A 16,559-nucleotide genomic window follows, 5' to 3' on the forward strand; every position below is an offset into this window, starting at 1 on the left:
CCTTTAGGGACCATCAGAAGTGTTTGGTGTGCCTGTTGAGATACACCAGTAAGACTGTTGTGCATCCGTCTCTGGTGGTGAATTGCGATTTGAGAATGAGATATACCCATGATGTTCTCCAGAGGAAATCTTGGTCTCGTAGACAAACTCCCATTGACATAAAGGGTTTTTTTATTCCCTGCTCTAGTAGATGTAGGGTAGAGATAATGCCATTCAATTTCTCCCATTTTGTTTTGTTTGCAAAAAGCGCCATATGTGCAAAGTAATGTCGCCTTGGCTTGTTCTACCAACTGAGTGCTCTGGTTGGCTAAACATCCTTCTGCTAAAAAACTGTATAATTAGATTGTTTTATTTTAAAGGTCATTTTTTCATTTCTTCTAGTACAAAGCCTGCTTTCTTCTTATGATAGCTTATCTTTTTGTTAGTGCTTTGAGTTTGTTATTGTTTGCTACCTTAGTTAAACTTACTGTAGAAATGATTGCTGTAATACACAAAAAATTCTATTTTCTGGTTAAAAACCAGGCAGTGAGATATACCGTGAGTGTGAATCTCACAACAGATGTAATCCAATAGTATTTTCTTTCTTTTCAATTAGAGCTCTAGATACTAGATAGAATTTCAGTTCTGCTATAGCTATAATTGCACTTTTTCCTTTATTTCTCTGTGTTTGTGTCCAACTATCTACTGCTCCTTTGTTTCCTTCTTTATATTAGCAAAAGTATTTTATTGTAAAGCATTACTGTTACCTTCACAGCTACTTTTACTAGTAAATCATGTATTCTTCTTTGTCCCTTCAAATGTTTTCACTTTGCCATTCTCAAATTGTATTTTAATCTATTTATCTTTGAGCATAAGCTCATCTACAAGGCCTTGATTTTGTTCTCCTCCTAGCCAGGGACCTTTAACCTTAACTGACTGGTGTCTGTTGCATGACAAGACTTCATAGCTGGATACAGCACTGTGTTGTGTGCTCTGATACATGTTCAGATATTTTCTGGTTTCTTTTTAGTGCTTTGCTGTGCGATCTCTGGGCTGGGTAGAAATGGCAGAAGAAGATCTGGCTCCTGGAAAAAGCAGTGTTGCTGTGAACAATTGCATCAGACAACTCTCTTACTGTAAAAATGACATCAGAGACACTGTTGGCATATGGGGAGAGGTAAGAACGGGGTGAACTTCTCCTCCTCTTAGAACCCCCTCTTGTGCCATAAAACATCTTGAAAGAACAACTCTGTAAGCAAATACATCCATGCTCTGTGTTAGGGATTTCCCTATCCTAGCTGGTGCTGCCAAAAAATATAATAGGGTTCAAGGAAAGTGTTGATGTTTTTGTTCCAAACTGCTCAGGACAGCAGATGCCACAAAGATCTCACCTTCATGTTTACATCTGTGCTCATACACACCTATGCAAAAAAGTGTTGGGGAAACACAAACTAAACTGTTGAAATCAGTGACCAGAGATTTGAGAGTGGTGCTTTGGAACAGCATTTTCACAGGTCTCCCAGTGACAAAAAAGTTTTAAGGAAATCCAGACAGGTGTGACCCATGCTTCCGAAATGTGTAAGAAGATTGAGACTGATGGACAGATGGCTTATTTTAATGTTATTATTTTATCAGTGTTTCAGAAGGAAATTAATTTCATGTCATCAGTGTGTCTGTTGGTTCCTCTCCAATAACTCTTGAATCTGTTCACCAGTGTCATCCAGTTTTGAAGGATGCCAAATTCCCCCACATTGAGGGGGAAAACAGAGAGCCCAGCTCTCTTCTCTTTTTGCTTGCTGATGGGTCAGTACACCTTCATCAACTGAACCATGCAAACTCTGTGCTACTTACAAATTGGCAGTGAAGACAGGATAATGCTGTGGGAGCTCAGGGGGAAGCATGAAGGAAGCTAGAGGTATTGTGGTTTGGAAAAGGGTGCGCTGGGGACAGATGAAGGAGTGGAAGTCGTGGAGGGATCAGTAAGTGAAACAAGAAGAAAGGAAAGGGTGGGGTTATAGTGGTGGGATGTACAGAGGACATAGGAGACAAGCCCATAGAAAAACATCTTTGTTACTTGGTTGTTCATGGAACAACTTAAACTTCAGCCAAACCTTATTCTCTACCTCTCTCCTGACATGTTTTCAAGAGGGTTACACTGGTGTGGATTTACTACACAAGATCTGAGTGCAAAAGTGATGGAAGGGTGAATGCTGTAACCTTCACTTGTGTGATGTAAGAGAAACGGCATTGCCAAACAAGAGGAATTAAAAGAAAGACTTCTCTATTTCAGTAAAAAATTTAGGAAAAATATCCTCCAGTCTCCAAAATTACGGTTTCTGTCTAAGGCTTGAGTCCAGTGTCCTGGCTATGACCACAACAACGCAGAGACGCTTCAGAGGAGCAACTGGGAGAAAGTGCCTGTTTAAAAATGGAAGTGATGTTCCAAGGGACATATTTAGAGTGCCCTATCTATTTAAAGTAATTTCAGAAGGGTTTTTCTATATTAGAAATGTATGTTGTACACATAAATGAACAAGATAACATTGGTCTCCCTTTTTCTTACTTCTGGGAACAGTTTTATTTAGTTGATATAGCTAGACAAGTAATTAGAGATGTGTCAGTCGTGGACTTTGGACTTACTGCTGACCCCAGGAGGGAAAAAAAACCCCACTCTCTTTACATGTGTGTAATGTGTCTTTCACACGAAAGAACTTTGATCAACTTGAAATACATGATTCACTTTGAAACCATGTGCTTTATTCTGATTTAAGAGTTAATGTTCACATTTTTCTGTATTTCTCTCTGTCAGTCCCATTGTTCTTTGTTGGAAACCCTTGCAGGTTTTCAAGCCAAACTGGTGAAAAGTTTTGGTCCTCTTGAATGGAAGTTTTAATTAAGAATGCTTAATAAAAAAATTTAAAAAAATCAGCCTGCCAAAACAAGAGAGACACTGTGCTTGAATAGGTGGCCCCTGAAGTAAAAACTAGGTTCTTGATTTTAAAAGAAATCATTACAGCCACATTTGTCTGCTGGCAGCGTAATGCTTCAAGAGTGATTGGAAGAGGCACGTTTTAGAGAGGGATCTGAAAAAGTGTGCTCATCACTGACGTATCAGGTGGAGAAATCTATTATGGAGCTCAAACTGATGACAGCAGATAGAGGTTTTAAGATTGCCTAAAGATTTATTTTTAGCTAGAATGTAATGAAAGTGAAAATGGGACTAGGACCATCCCCAAATTTTCATGATTTAAAAACACAAAACAAAAGACAAAAAAACCCCACACCTTGGGTAAAATCCTGGCCCTGCAGAAGCTTCGTCACTGGCTTTGTTGTGGGATTTCATGCCCTCCGCCGCCCTCCAAAAGCAATTCCCTGTAAATCTCTAACTTCCACGGTTCTGTAAAAACAAAGAAGAATAATGCATCTCATCTGTTTGTGTTGCTACTTTGCCATGTGTTATATTCCTGTACAGAATAACAAACAAAATAATGTACATGAAAAAGATACATTGTTGCCATTGACCTATATACCAAAGTATATAAAGCTTCCCTGAAAGACTGCTGGGATCCTTCATTCACCTTCCCTGTGTGGCTCTTCCCATAACAGCCTCCCTCACCTTGGACCATCTCTGCGGGTCTCTGCAGCTCTTCAGCAGTCTGAGACATTGTGGCCTATGTTCAAGTTCCCAGTCCATCTAAATTATTCCTTCTTGCCCTATGCAGTGTTTTCATTTCTAAAATAGCTTTTGTATAATAAGGCAACAAGACTTAGCAAAACATATTGCTTTTGGCTGCGGCCAAGCTATCCCTTGAGCATTGCGAGGATAATTTTCTGTGACTTATGTTGCTTATCTGCACATTCTCCAATCTTTTCCAGCTAATTTAGATACAGTTTTATTACCCTAATCCCAGTGTATTTTGCATGATGAACAGATTTTACCTTCTTGTAATAATTTTCTTCTGGAACAAATATAAAGTAGAAAATGGGTCCAAAAAGCAATCTTTGTGACACTTGGTAATATTCTTCACGCATCTGTTTACTGCTTCTGATCTCCAAGCAAATTTCTTGCCCCTTTTTTTTGTGATGATTCTGTTTTCTGTTTGGTTTCCTTCATCATCCTGGTCTGCCTGGTGCCATCCTGGCTTCTGTGGTGTATTTCCCGTGTTTCTTTTTCTGCATGCCACAAGCAGTTCAATGCTTCTGATTCACCCCATGTACGTGCGTGGTTGTCACAGCTACATTGTTTCTGCTTCATAGGAGCAGCCTATATATCCAGCCTTGCATCTGGGCCACGGCTGTACTGTTTCCATCAGGCAAAATATTCTTGTGTTGGGCATCGCATATACCAGCCCATGTCCCCTTCCTCTCCTACACCCCTCTTGGCTCTGGCGCTACCAGCTCTGTGTCACAGCTCCCCTTTCAGTCCCTGTTAGGAGATCTCGGGGTGGGAAAGATCGTCGGGAGTGCCTGCCCCTTGTTGCCTAGCCTAGAAACCCTGGAAGCAGGCCCTCCCAGGGTGACATGAACGTGTGTCTTACACAGACACAAAATTAGATGTCATTAAGACTTGATGAGCCATTTTAACTGAGCGGGAAGAGGGTTTCTGTGTCACCGAGGTGAAGACAAAGGCCGTTTTTGAAACATTTGTCAGTAGGAAGTCAGACCCCTTCCATTCTTTCTGTTCATTTATAGATTCTGGCACAATAGAGAGGAAACAAATTGCTCTATATTTAGCTGATAGCTCTCACCTTCTTCTTCTTCTTATCAGCAGGAGCTTGTCTTACCTCTCAGCAATAGGTCCAGGATCATTTCCGTGGGTTCTCGTGGTCTGCAGAGTAGGTGTACAGCCTCAGATAGGCATTAGATGTGATAGATCAGACAGCAGACCTTTTGCAAATGCTAGCCATAGGAGGAAGATTAGTATTTGTGAATTAGCATCAAAAGGAAAATTGCCTCTAAATTTGTTTCCTCTAAGGGGAAAAAAAGCATTCTCCTTGTTCTTACATGCCAGAAGAATTAGGGAGAAATCCTGGCTGCAGGATTCTGCCATCACCAGCAGAATTCACATTCATGTCTTAATGCTAGGTTTTCCACTTTAATTAATCTTTCTTCAAAGAGTATCCTGTGAATCCTCTGACATGTACAAATTGCTGTCTGTTCCCATGACCCGTTGGTTAAAGTTTATGGAAACAAAGCACATTGTTTGAAGAAAGGAGCTCTGCCTTAAGAGCACAGGTTTTGATGTAAGCTTTTGCTATTAAGTCAGTTCTTGACTTCTCATATATTTGGAAGAATTTACTGGAGAAAGGATAAACACATAATTAGTTGAGTAACTCAGTTGCTTGGGGTGAATGAGTCAAACAGTTGAATTTAAAAGACATCGAAGATTTTTGTGATTGGGATTGTTTAAAAATATAGTAGTAGCAAGATACTATCTTAGATCTTATTCGCACCAGAAGTAAATGAACTTGTTTTCAATTGCTCTTGGAATAACACAAAACTTTGAGTAAATTAAGAGGATGCAAGTCTAAACAGCATAGGCATAAAACATCTTGATCCTAGTCAGTTTGAGAGGGGGATGTACTGTGTAACTGTACTTTGTCTGGAGTTGCAGGGCAAGGACATGTACCTTATACTGGAAAATGACATGCTGAACCTGATTGACCCCATGGACCGCACAGTTCTTCACTCACAGCCCATTGTGAGCATCCGAGTGTGGGGAGTGGGACGTGACAACGGCCGGTGAGTCTTTGCCCTCCTTATCCCTCTTGACTTGGTGCTGTTTCTGTCTGCTGATAAGGAGTACACAAAGACTCGGAGCAAGTTAGGTATCAAACCTATTCATTTGATTGAGTAATTGTGTCCGAGGGGCTATGAGAGGATAGGTAAATTCTTTTTCTTGCTGATGTTACTGTTTAAAATCTCTGCTTTTCATCATTTATCACTTATATGCTGTTTTGCTAAACCTGTATTGAGCAAACCTTTCAGATTAACTCAGCCAGGTGCATAAAACTGCACACACAATGTTATTTTGTTTCAGAGAGATATATATATAAAATACTTTTTAATATAAACCCATGCTTTCAAGTATGTCCCGTAGTGTGCTTCTCCTGGCTACATGAAAGCATGTCTTCCTGCTGGTCCAAGTTAAATGCACTGTTTACACTCTGACTGTATGTGTGTGTTTCTACTTTCTTGGGATATTTGATTTGATGGTGTAAAAAGTTGGATTGAGGGAAAAATAACGGTTTTAAGCCATTATTATTACTTAAAGATCTTGATGCAAGAAAAGTTCTGAGGGTGTTGCAGAAAACAGGTTTGACCCTGAAACCTGTCTGCCTGTGAGCTGAAGTTCTTCCTCGCCGTAGGGAGCAACCACGAGTGCATGCTGAAGGCCTTCCTGCCCTGGAGGCAGTCTTTCCTTAGCTTTCCTTCCTATCTGGTCTTCTTTTGGTAGCATCCTTTATCACGTAACATTGCTGTGGGAGCAGGATTGTGAAGGTGACTTACTCAGAGTGGGACAGCGAGCTGCCTCCCTGTCCCATTGAGCATTTTGATCTATCAAAAACGTTTCCATTCACATTGATTAATTCCAGGATCTTCGGGCAGTGCCCATCCTGACACATGGGTAGTAAGGATTGAGTCATGCTCGCAAACTGCTGCTTTTTGTCTCCATGTTGGATTATTGAGATATTTGCAATAGTACATGCGGGGTATTTTTGTCTCTGGCTTTGACAAGAAATGTCATTTTGGACCTGAAAAATCTTTCCCAGTAAAAGATTTTGTGAAACTTCTTTAATATACCCTCCAGCCCCCCCTCAAAGTTTCTGATTATCTCTGGCTAAATTTCCAAAAGGAAAGGTAATGAGTGTTTCTGTGACCCAATTCCATCTTTCTAAATGTTTTAGTTCTATAAATGACTGATGGTTGAGTTTTGGGGGGTTTTTTACTGTTTTTCACTTCCATTGGTGCAGATTTTTGAGAGCTCTAAAAGGGGAAAATCCAGTTTGAAATGGTGGGAAGTAAAGAGGTTTTAACTTCTTATGAATAAACCATTACAGTGCTTTGTTTGCCTCAGAAAATGAGTGCATTGCACATTTCCCTTCAAGTCAGATTTCGTAGTAGCTTGCTTTGGTCAGGAAATAAATAGAGCATCTTAAGGGGCGCCTAAAAGTGATACAGCTTTACAGAGTAAAGGAAGCCAGCAGCTTTTCATTAATTTTTTTTTGAAGCATTTACAGTTCTTTTTTCAAATATTTACATTTCTTTGGAAAATAAAATCATTCCATTATGTTGTTTATAAAATAAGATAAAGAGTCACATTTCTCCAGACTGGGTACATCCTTCTCCTAAAGACAGAACTGGTCGTAGAAACATGGATGTGGAAAGGGGACGTTTAAGAGAAATATGCCTTTTGCAATCATGTGGCACCAAGAATGTCATAAGCTTTTGGTGAAACCTATCCAGGGATGCGAGGCAATAGCACACTCTTCTAGATGAATATAAGCCCCATCAGTAGGACAGGAGTTGGTGGGAAAGGTTATGTGTGCTCAGGTCATTCTATCTGTCCTGGTTTGCCATGGTATCCCACAACATTTACCAAAAGCTATGTACGAGGCACAGGCAATAGCATCTCTGATCCCATTCCTGCCCAGTTTCGTGCCGTACCTGGGGACCAAGGATGAATTCCAGTTCTGTTGACACTGATGCAGAAACTCATGTCTCTATTGAGAAAAATATTGTAGTTATGGAGTATATGGGTGAAGTACACATCAAAGTTTAAAAACAAAAAAAACCCCAGTGATGTCCCTCTTTGTCATTAAAGGCAGAAGTTTCCTCTACTCTTTGCCTGAAAAGATATATTATTTGTGATGTTGACAAAACAGAGAACCTAGTAGAGCAAATAAACTAATCTTCTTCTCTTGCTTCTACTATCGGAAGAAGGAGTTGGCCTTTCTGTGTTGAAATGGAACGTTTCTTGTTTCTAGAGAAGATGACTTTTCTTGATTGGTTGTTGTAAACAACAGCAAGAAATAATTTATTGAAGGTTTAATATATAAACACACAATCAAAACCAGCCTTAATATTTCATTTTCTGGCACAGTAGTGTTTTAGCCGCTTTTACTGGAATCTGGGTTTTTTACCTTAAGTTTGATTTCAGAGCTTTCCTATTCTTAGCCCTTCGTAAGAATTTTGATAGATGCTTCTACAGAAATCTCGTGTCCGGTATGGCTTTCAGGACTGGAGCCCATTCTTTTTGAAATTTAATTTGTTTATTGACCCATTTTAAAAAATAAGATTGTAGGTAAAACAGTGTAGCCATTATTTGTAAGTTAAGTCAGACTGGATGTGATGTTAAAGAGCAGGTAGAAAATCCAGAAGACAGATAGAAAGAACAGATGACTGAGCAGTCAGATGTACAATGTGTTTTGAGCATAGAAAGGTTCAGTATAGGAAGCATGCTTTGAAGGGTGGCATATATGATGTAGAATTTGCTGAAGAAGCACTAAAACACAAGAAAAAAGCATTTGGTGCCAAGAGAACCTGAGCTGAGAAAATCGTATTGTTGAGCTGGAAATCGTACCGTATCTCTTTTCATGTATGCATTAACATGCAGTCCTTGGGCTTATCCTGGTAAAATTACCTATTGGTCCTGAGGTGAGAAACACCAGAGCCATTCACTGATTGCAAAAGCGACTTTCCTTCATTATGAGTTTGCTATCATCAGAGAAAAGTGAGGGGAACGCATTGCTGCTTTGGTAGATTAATTGTCCAGGAACTTAACAAAATCCTGGTTTCCGGGGTGAAGCTCTTCCAGGAGTTGTTGCACATGAATGTTGTTAATTAGCTACACCTTCTGGTCTAAGAGCCTGTATAACAAAGTATATTGGGTTTATTGTGAAAGGCAGTGGTTAGATTTTAAGATATTGTAGAAATGTGTATTTTCCTCTCTTTTGAGTTATAACAATAACGATCTGCATAACATCATCTGCAGGCTCTCCTTTTTAACTATATTTTGCTTGTAGTACTTTATTTTGATAGGTTTTGCTTTGGAAATTAAAAGTTTTTTTTTTAGTGGCACCTGACCAGATGATTTTCTAAGCTATGCCGTAATGAAAGATTGATGAAATACAGAGATCTGCTGATGAAAGTTTAATCTGAGGATGTGTCTAACTCACCTCAGGCAGAAATGTCTTCCAGGAGGCTACAAGCTACAATCACTCTCTCCATACATTACACTATTATCCTGATGTCTAAAGTTACTTTATTTAAAACAGTTCTGTGATAAGCAGAGGCTTTATCGTTTTGTTGACTTAGGCTGTGTGTCGATTTTGTGTTTTGAAAGGTAGCATCCCTTGGTTTTAGTTAATCAGTCAGTAAAAGATGTTTGACCTTATGAAAGGCCGGGGTGCCTTGGTAAAATCATGAACAAAAGCAGGTTCCCACAAGAGAAGTTGGTGGTTAGGTATATATGTGTATACGTATATGTAGACTCTATCATGTTTGATACATGTATATGGGCATTAAAGGAAAATAAACATACTGTATCTGTCCATCCTCTCAGCAGACTGTTTCTCAGGTGGCATCCTGTGGTTTTTTTAACAGTAAAAGCCACTGTACTCTGTAGTCTTCCTTTCCTGCTGTACTGAAACCAGAGCCATGATGATTCATTTAATATTATTTGTTAATAAGAAAAGTCCTTTTACTTGCTTAAATTGTTTGATTTCAAGATCAGTAAGGTCATTATCACATGGAGGATTTGTGGTATCACGGGTATACGGTGAGTAATTGTCAGTGCTGTGTTTGCTTTTTAACAAGCAGCCCATGGCATGTGTTTTCCTGGGCTTTAAAAGCATATAGGAAAATACTAGCCTACTGGAGCTGTCAAAGGGTTTTTCTTTTCACTTGTGAGCTGCAGGACTGTACATTAATTATTCCTCAGGTTGGGTTTTGTCTCCCCTTCTCAGCTGCTGGTGCATGCCCTTTGCTTCCTGAGCAGCTCACTAACAAGGAAGAGAGAAAAGGTAATCGCCCATCAATTCCATAGTAGTTTCTATTAGCACATGTCCCTGAATCCTCCTTTATCTTCATTGCTCTTCCACCAATCCAAAGCCTGCCTCAACCTCTATGGGACTTTAATTGCCTAAAAGATCACGGTTCCTTCTGTCATGGTGTCTCCATACAACAACAGTATATTCCAGCTGAAAAATTCAGCTGTTAGCTGGCCAGGAGGGCTGCAGGTGGGTTCAGGAGATGGCTGTGATGGGTCTGAATATGCGTCCAGTTGCTGGATGGCATGGACACCTGGCATGTTGGACAAAACATGTAGCATGTGTCTTTGTTCATCCACTAGCTTTGTCGACACATAGCCCAGGTTTGTTTTCTCTGCATAATTTGTGTGTTTCCCTGGCAGGCTGAGGACGAAGGGCGGTTGCTTTTGTGTCTTAGGTGGTGGAGAGGCAGATTCTCAGATATTGGGGTTTTCTGATTGTAGGCTCCGTGACCAGACAGTGTAAAAGTGTTGTGCTCCCTCCTCTGCCCTAATGCCCATTTTGGCAGATGCTGGTGGTGGGGATCTCTTAATCTCTGTGGATGTCCATTGCCCTGCTTCTTTGAACCGCTGCTGTTTTTCTGCTGCTGAGATATCAGGGAATGAAATTAAGCTGGGAATCAAAAAGGGGAGAAGGGCAGAGAGTAAGAGAGTAAGACGATGCATGCACCAAAGATGAGGCCTAAGCCACCTCAGAAAAGGAAGGCAGACAGCTAAATGGATAGCTACCTTAAGTCAGATGGACGTAATCCTGTAAGGCCAACAAAACAGAAATTACCTGAGCTCTGTTATCTCAGGAGCTGTTAAGGCAAGAGCTGAGAAAACTGTAGGGGTGATGAGAGTGAGAAAATGGGACAATCTGTGTAAAGATGAGGAGGAAATGGCATATAGAGATAGCTCAGATTTCTCAAAATATGGGGAATTAAAAATAGTATCCTATCTTGCTGTTTGAACAACTAAATAAAAATGGCCTGGTTTCAGAGGTGTTTAACACCTGCACTGTCCACTGACTTCAACAGGATTTCCATATATTCAGTGTCTTTTGAAAATCAAATGTCTAAATTGTCTAAATGTTACCTCCATCCTCGGAAAGGTGATGGAACAACTCATTCTGGGTGTCATCTCCAAGCAAGTGCAGGAAAAGAAGGTGATCAGGAGTACCCATCATGGATTCACCAAGGGGAAATCATGCCTAATCAATCTGATAGCCTTCTATGATGGCATGACCGGCTGGGTAGATGAGGGGAGAGCAGTGGATGTTGTCTACCTTGACTTCAGCAAGGCTTGTGACACTGTCTCCCAGAACTTTCTCATAGGGAAGCTCAGGAAGTGTGGGTTGGATGAGTGGACAGTGAGGTGGATTGGGAACTGGCTGAATGTCAGGGCTCAGAGGGTTCTGATGGGTGGTGCAGAGTCCAGTTGGAGGCCGGTAGCTAGTGGACTTCCCCAGGGCTCAGTACTTGGCCCAGTCTTGTTCAACTTATCAATGACCTGGACGAGGGGAGAGAGAGCGTACCCTCAGCAAGTTTGCTGATGACACAAAACTGGGAGGAGTGGCTGATACGCCGGAAGGCTGCGCTGCCATTCAGCGGGACCTGGACAGGCTGGAGAGCTGGGCGGAGAGGAACCTGGTGAGGGGATCTCATCAACTCATACAAATATCTTAAGGGTGGATGTCATGAGGACAGAGCCAGACTCTTCTCAGTGGTGCCCAGCGACAAGACATGGGGCAATAGTCACAAACTGAAACATTAGAGGTTTCAGTTGAATATGCAGAACTTCTTTACTTTGAGGGTGACAGAGCACTGGAACAGGCTGCCCAGGAGGGGTGTGGTGTCTCCTTCTCTGGAGATATTCAAAGCCCACCTGGATGAAGTCCTGTGCAACCTGCTCTGGGTGAGCCTGCTTCAGCGGGAGGGTTGGACTAGATGATCTCCTGAGGTCCTTTCCAACCCTTGTGATTTTGTGAAATACAGATTTAGGAACCTTTCTCTAGACATGCAGAATTGGAAGTTTTTGCTTGAACAACAGTGCTACTGCAGGTTAACTGTTTTCTTTTTAGTTTTGTGTGTGTTTCAAGCTGAGAGGGGTAGGGATGTGTCTGAGCAAGAACTGGCTTGCTGGAGGACGGAAGACAGGTGAGTGGGGAATGTGGAAGCTGTGCTGCAGGTCAGGTGCCTGTGTCATGGGGGGGTTATGATCCATATTTCCTAGCTGAGACTGTGTATTTACATCTATTACCTGGCTTGAGCTCCAGTGCATGTCTATTATATGGACATGAGATTTTTAGGAGGGATACCTGGCCTTAAATAGACAATTAAAAGCTAAGAGAAGAACAAACAATAAATACAAGTTTAGTGTGGTTGGGGTATCCTGTTGTATCTGTAATTTATTGTTCCCCCTTTCAGAAAATATTCTGTGTACAAATGTTGAGAACACAATGTCAGGCTTCAGTGATGCTGCGTAGCTGATAGCTGTGTTGTTCTGGGAGGTGTTTATGGTCTTCTGGGTTTGCCTTCCCTTCAAGGTGACGATTGAATGTGCTTGTGAGATTGAGTCTTTCTCCGATTCGGTGAGAGGAGCTTATCAAGCTGTATGAGATAATGAATAATAAACTTTCTTTTCTGCATTAGAGAGATGTGGTCCAAAAAAGCAGAAAATAAAGTAAATTAAAGCTGAGATGGTGTTTGCACCTGCTCTTCTGAAAAGATAACACCCTTCAAAGAATGTGTAATTCCAGCTGAGCTCCTCAAACTCAGAGACACCATTAATCAATATTGCCTATTCCCCTCAGTCCCCATAACCTTGGAATAAGGGCAAAACATACTGTGAGGAATCACGTAAATGGGGCATAGGTGAGGGATTATACTGGAGGAGAAGGATTTTACTGGATTTTCTGACCCACATTTAGTTGGTTTTTTAGAGTAATCTTTTGCTTTATCCTTTTCCCTAAGCCAGCTGCATCTGAATATCCTTTTCTGTGTGTTTTGATAGCATTTTCCCCGCTCACTAAGAAATAGTTTAGGTGATTATTTATAAATAACTTCCCATTTATATCCATAAGGCCTGACATTACTGTTTGCAAGTGCAGCGTGTTCTAGGAAAGGGTAATGAAACAATACAGCTGTGAAAGAGGAAATCCAGTCAAGCTTACAGCATTAATGTATTTTCAAAGAAATATAGTTAAGTGGGTGCAAAAAGCTGTATGTGTGCATTTTTACTTTGATTAATGAAACTGGTTTATTTGAGTTTTGGGATTTAAACATGAAAGACATGGTAGACTGAACATGCATTGAAATAGGCCCATATTAACTTGAAATAAGCATCCAGAGTTTTGCACCAATGGATGGTTTTGTGTCAATAGCAGCTTCAATTGTGTCAGGGCAACATCACTCTATCCTTTCTGCCTAATGCCACTAATGAGATGAAGAATGATTACATGTGAAAGTGGGGGGGTTTTCTGTTCTACAGATGAGTCTTGTGAGCAGCTCAGGTGCTTACAAAAGATGGATTCACCCTTTGAGTGCAGCTGAGAAAAAAGGATATGCTTAGGGAGAATTTTCGCCAAGGAGTTATAGATATTTGGTAACCTTTGAGAAGCTTAAATGCAGAAACAGAAACTGAGAAGCGTAGTAGCAGCAGAATAGGCTGGTAGATTAGCACAAGTGCAGAGAAGTCTCACGGAGCAAGGAAATTGGTACAAACACAGAAGGGGAGAATCGTAAGGATTTCAGGGCAGGGGAGAGGAACAGAGAAGCCCCTGAAGAAGAGCTCAGGGTAGTGCTGTGGCATTTGCTTGTAAAGAAGTGGGAAAAATAGCAGGAGGGAGGCTACCCTTCGTATTAGGAAAAACAAGCAGACAACCATTTAAAACGTGCTGCTTGCTGTGCTAGTGGCTTGAGCATGGCAACAAACAATTAATCACCTTAAACAGAACGCTGTTTATGTATTTTATTGTAGAATGTCTTTACCATTCTATATTTGTTTTCAGGAAATACTGGAAAATACTGCATATAATTTGGAAATTGTATCTCGTGTTTCTTCTGGGAGGCAGACTTTTTAAATGGCACTTGGGATTGTTCAGCTGTAAAGCTTTCAGTTAAGACAAATGGTTCGTCTAAACCTGGACTACGAATAACCACTGCGATGTAGTCAGGTTGTCTCAATTAATAAAAAAGATGGCATATTGACTGAGACTCTGGCTTCAAGTGTTTCTACAGCTTTGTGCTAGAAAATCTCCACACGTTCCGTATGATTCCAGCTATTACACTCAAATGCTTGAGGATACAACTAAGGCATGAACTTCAGTGGCTATCGCGCAGGTCCCTCGAGAATAGCCTGAACCGCCTGTGAAAGTGTCTGTGGCTCAGGAGAGCTACTGACTGCCAGTTTGGGGTGGAAATCTGATGCTTTCTTCTGTTATTCTTTGCACTGTATATTAATCAAGCAGATGCTACATCCAGGCTGAATTCCTATATTTAACTGCTTCTTTAACTCTGTGGCAAAACAGTGATGCAAGTGATGCAAAAAGCAGCTGCTCTCCAGCTCCGTAGCTGTGAGTAGAAAACATCCCGCTTCCAGGCTCTGCGCAGCCCTCCTTGTTTTCAACATCCAGTTAGAAGCTTTGATCTTAAGTGATGGTCAAAGGTGGTTTAAACTTCACAGAATCACAGAATCATAAGGGTTGGAAGGGACCTCGGGAGATCATCTAGTCCAACCCCCCTGCTAAAGCAGGCTCTCCTAGAGCATTCTACACAGGACTTCATCCAGGCGGGCCTTGAATATGTCCAGAGAAGGAGACTCCACAACCTCCCTGGGCAGCCTGTTCCAGTGCTCTGTCACCCTTAGAGTAAAGAAGTTTTTCCTCATATTCAACTGAAACCTCTTATGTTTCAGTTTGCACCCATTGCCCCTAGTCCTGTCGCAGGACACCACTGCAAACAGACTGCTTCCATCCTCATGACTTCCGCCCTTAAGATATTTGTATGTGTTGATAAGGTCCCCTCTCAGTCTTCTCTTCTTCAGGCTGAACAAGCCCAACTCTCTCAGCCTTTCCTCGTAGGGGAGGTGCTCCAGTCCCTTTATCATCCTGGTTGCTCTCCTCTGGACTCTTTCTAGGAGTTCCTCATCTTTCTTGAACTGGGGAGCCCAGAACTGGAACGGTACTCCAGGTGTACCTTATTGACTTTGCGTGGTCATGCACTTAGGCGCATACGCAGTCTGTTGCTTCCTCTCAGTGGAGGCTATGCTAACAAAAAATAGCATCCTCCTTCCCAAACCAGTTGGAGTCGATTGAAGCCGCCTGCCCTTCACACCATTTTCAGCAGTACCAAGGTTAGACTTAGTTACACATCTCTCGGATGATATGTCAACAGTAGGGACTGCATATAGAGGGAGCCACCTATGGAATAAATTTTCATAAGAGAATTAGGCTTTGACAGCAGTTTAATCAGAGAGTTGGGCACATCATCACTGCCAACTGCATGGAGATCTGCCCAGATTCTTTACGGTTAAATATCCACTCCCTGATTATGAGCTTGGCTGAACCTTATCTACAGTGAGGAACACAGCAGCTTGGGGACATATAACCCAGCTGGGGACCCATGAGAGTAGGCAGCACGTGATAGCTGGGAGAGCCTGGAATAACACGTATTTATACACGAGGCATGCCCCAAACACCCCCACTGCCTTGAATTCAGCATTTGTGGCAGTGCAGGAGTTGAATATGTTGGATCTGCGTCAGCTGAGAGCTCTCCTGGGCAGTTTTCACCTTTCCAGGGCTGGCTGCTTGTGATCTTTTTGTCAGTGTAAATTTGACCTGTTACCTGCTGCAAGCTCATTTCTTTTGCAGCCTGTAGGTCAAGTGCAGTAAAAAAGCCCCTCCTCCTGCCTAGTGATTTGGCTGCAAGCTCACAACGCTGGCTGGCAGTGGGAAATGGGCCTCAGTAAAGTGTTCGCACTGGAAATTTTTTTCACATGGTTTGTGGTAGCAGTTGTTGCTGGGGGGAGCCTGTCAACCAAATTCGGCAGGCGGGGGTCAAAGCGTGTATATTAATCAAGCAGATGCTACATCCAGGCTGAATTCCTATATTTAACTGCTTCTTTAACTCTGTGGCAAAACAGTGATGCAAGTGATGCAAAAAGCAGCTGCTCTCCAGCTCCGTAGCTGTGAGTAGAAAACATCCCGCTTCCAGGCTCTGCGCAGCCCTCCTTGTTTTCAACATCCAGTTAGAAGCTTTGATCTTAAGTGATGGTCAAAGGTGGTTTAAACTTCACAGAATCACAGAATCGTAAGGGTTGGAAGGGACCTCGGGAGATCATCTAGTCCAACCCCCCTGCTAAAGCAGGCTCTCCTAGAGCATTCTACACAGGACTTCATCCAGGCGGGCCTTGAATATGTCCAGAGAAGGAGACTCCACAACCTCCCTGGGCAGCCTGTTCCAGTGCTCTGTCACCCTCAGAGTAAAGAAGTTTTTCCTCATATTCAACTGAAACCTCTTATGTCTCAGTTTGCACCCATTGCCCCTAG

General features: G+C 41.8%; 1 protein-coding gene across 7 annotated transcripts in view; it reads left to right on the forward strand.

The window, feature by feature from the left end:
* The window catches only part of APBB2 (amyloid beta precursor protein binding family B member 2), a 107,348-nt gene that overhangs the window by 59,937 nt on the left and 30,852 nt on the right, over positions 1-16,559 (forward strand). For all 7 annotated transcript variants that reach the window (XM_009641253.1, XM_009641254.1, XM_009641255.1 and 4 more), the window contains 2 exons: positions 1,010-1,156; positions 5,594-5,721. In XM_009641253.1, the coding sequence (XP_009639548.1) occupies positions 1,010-1,156; positions 5,594-5,721 (275 nt within the window). The remainder of the gene's footprint in view (positions 1-1,009; positions 1,157-5,593; positions 5,722-16,559) is intronic.

The sequence above is a fragment of the Egretta garzetta genome, unplaced genomic scaffold, assembly GCF_000687185.1.
Source record: "Egretta garzetta isolate BGI_Z169 unplaced genomic scaffold, ASM68718v1 scaffold256, whole genome shotgun sequence".
Classification (NCBI taxonomy): domain Eukaryota; kingdom Metazoa; phylum Chordata; class Aves; order Pelecaniformes; family Ardeidae; genus Egretta; species Egretta garzetta.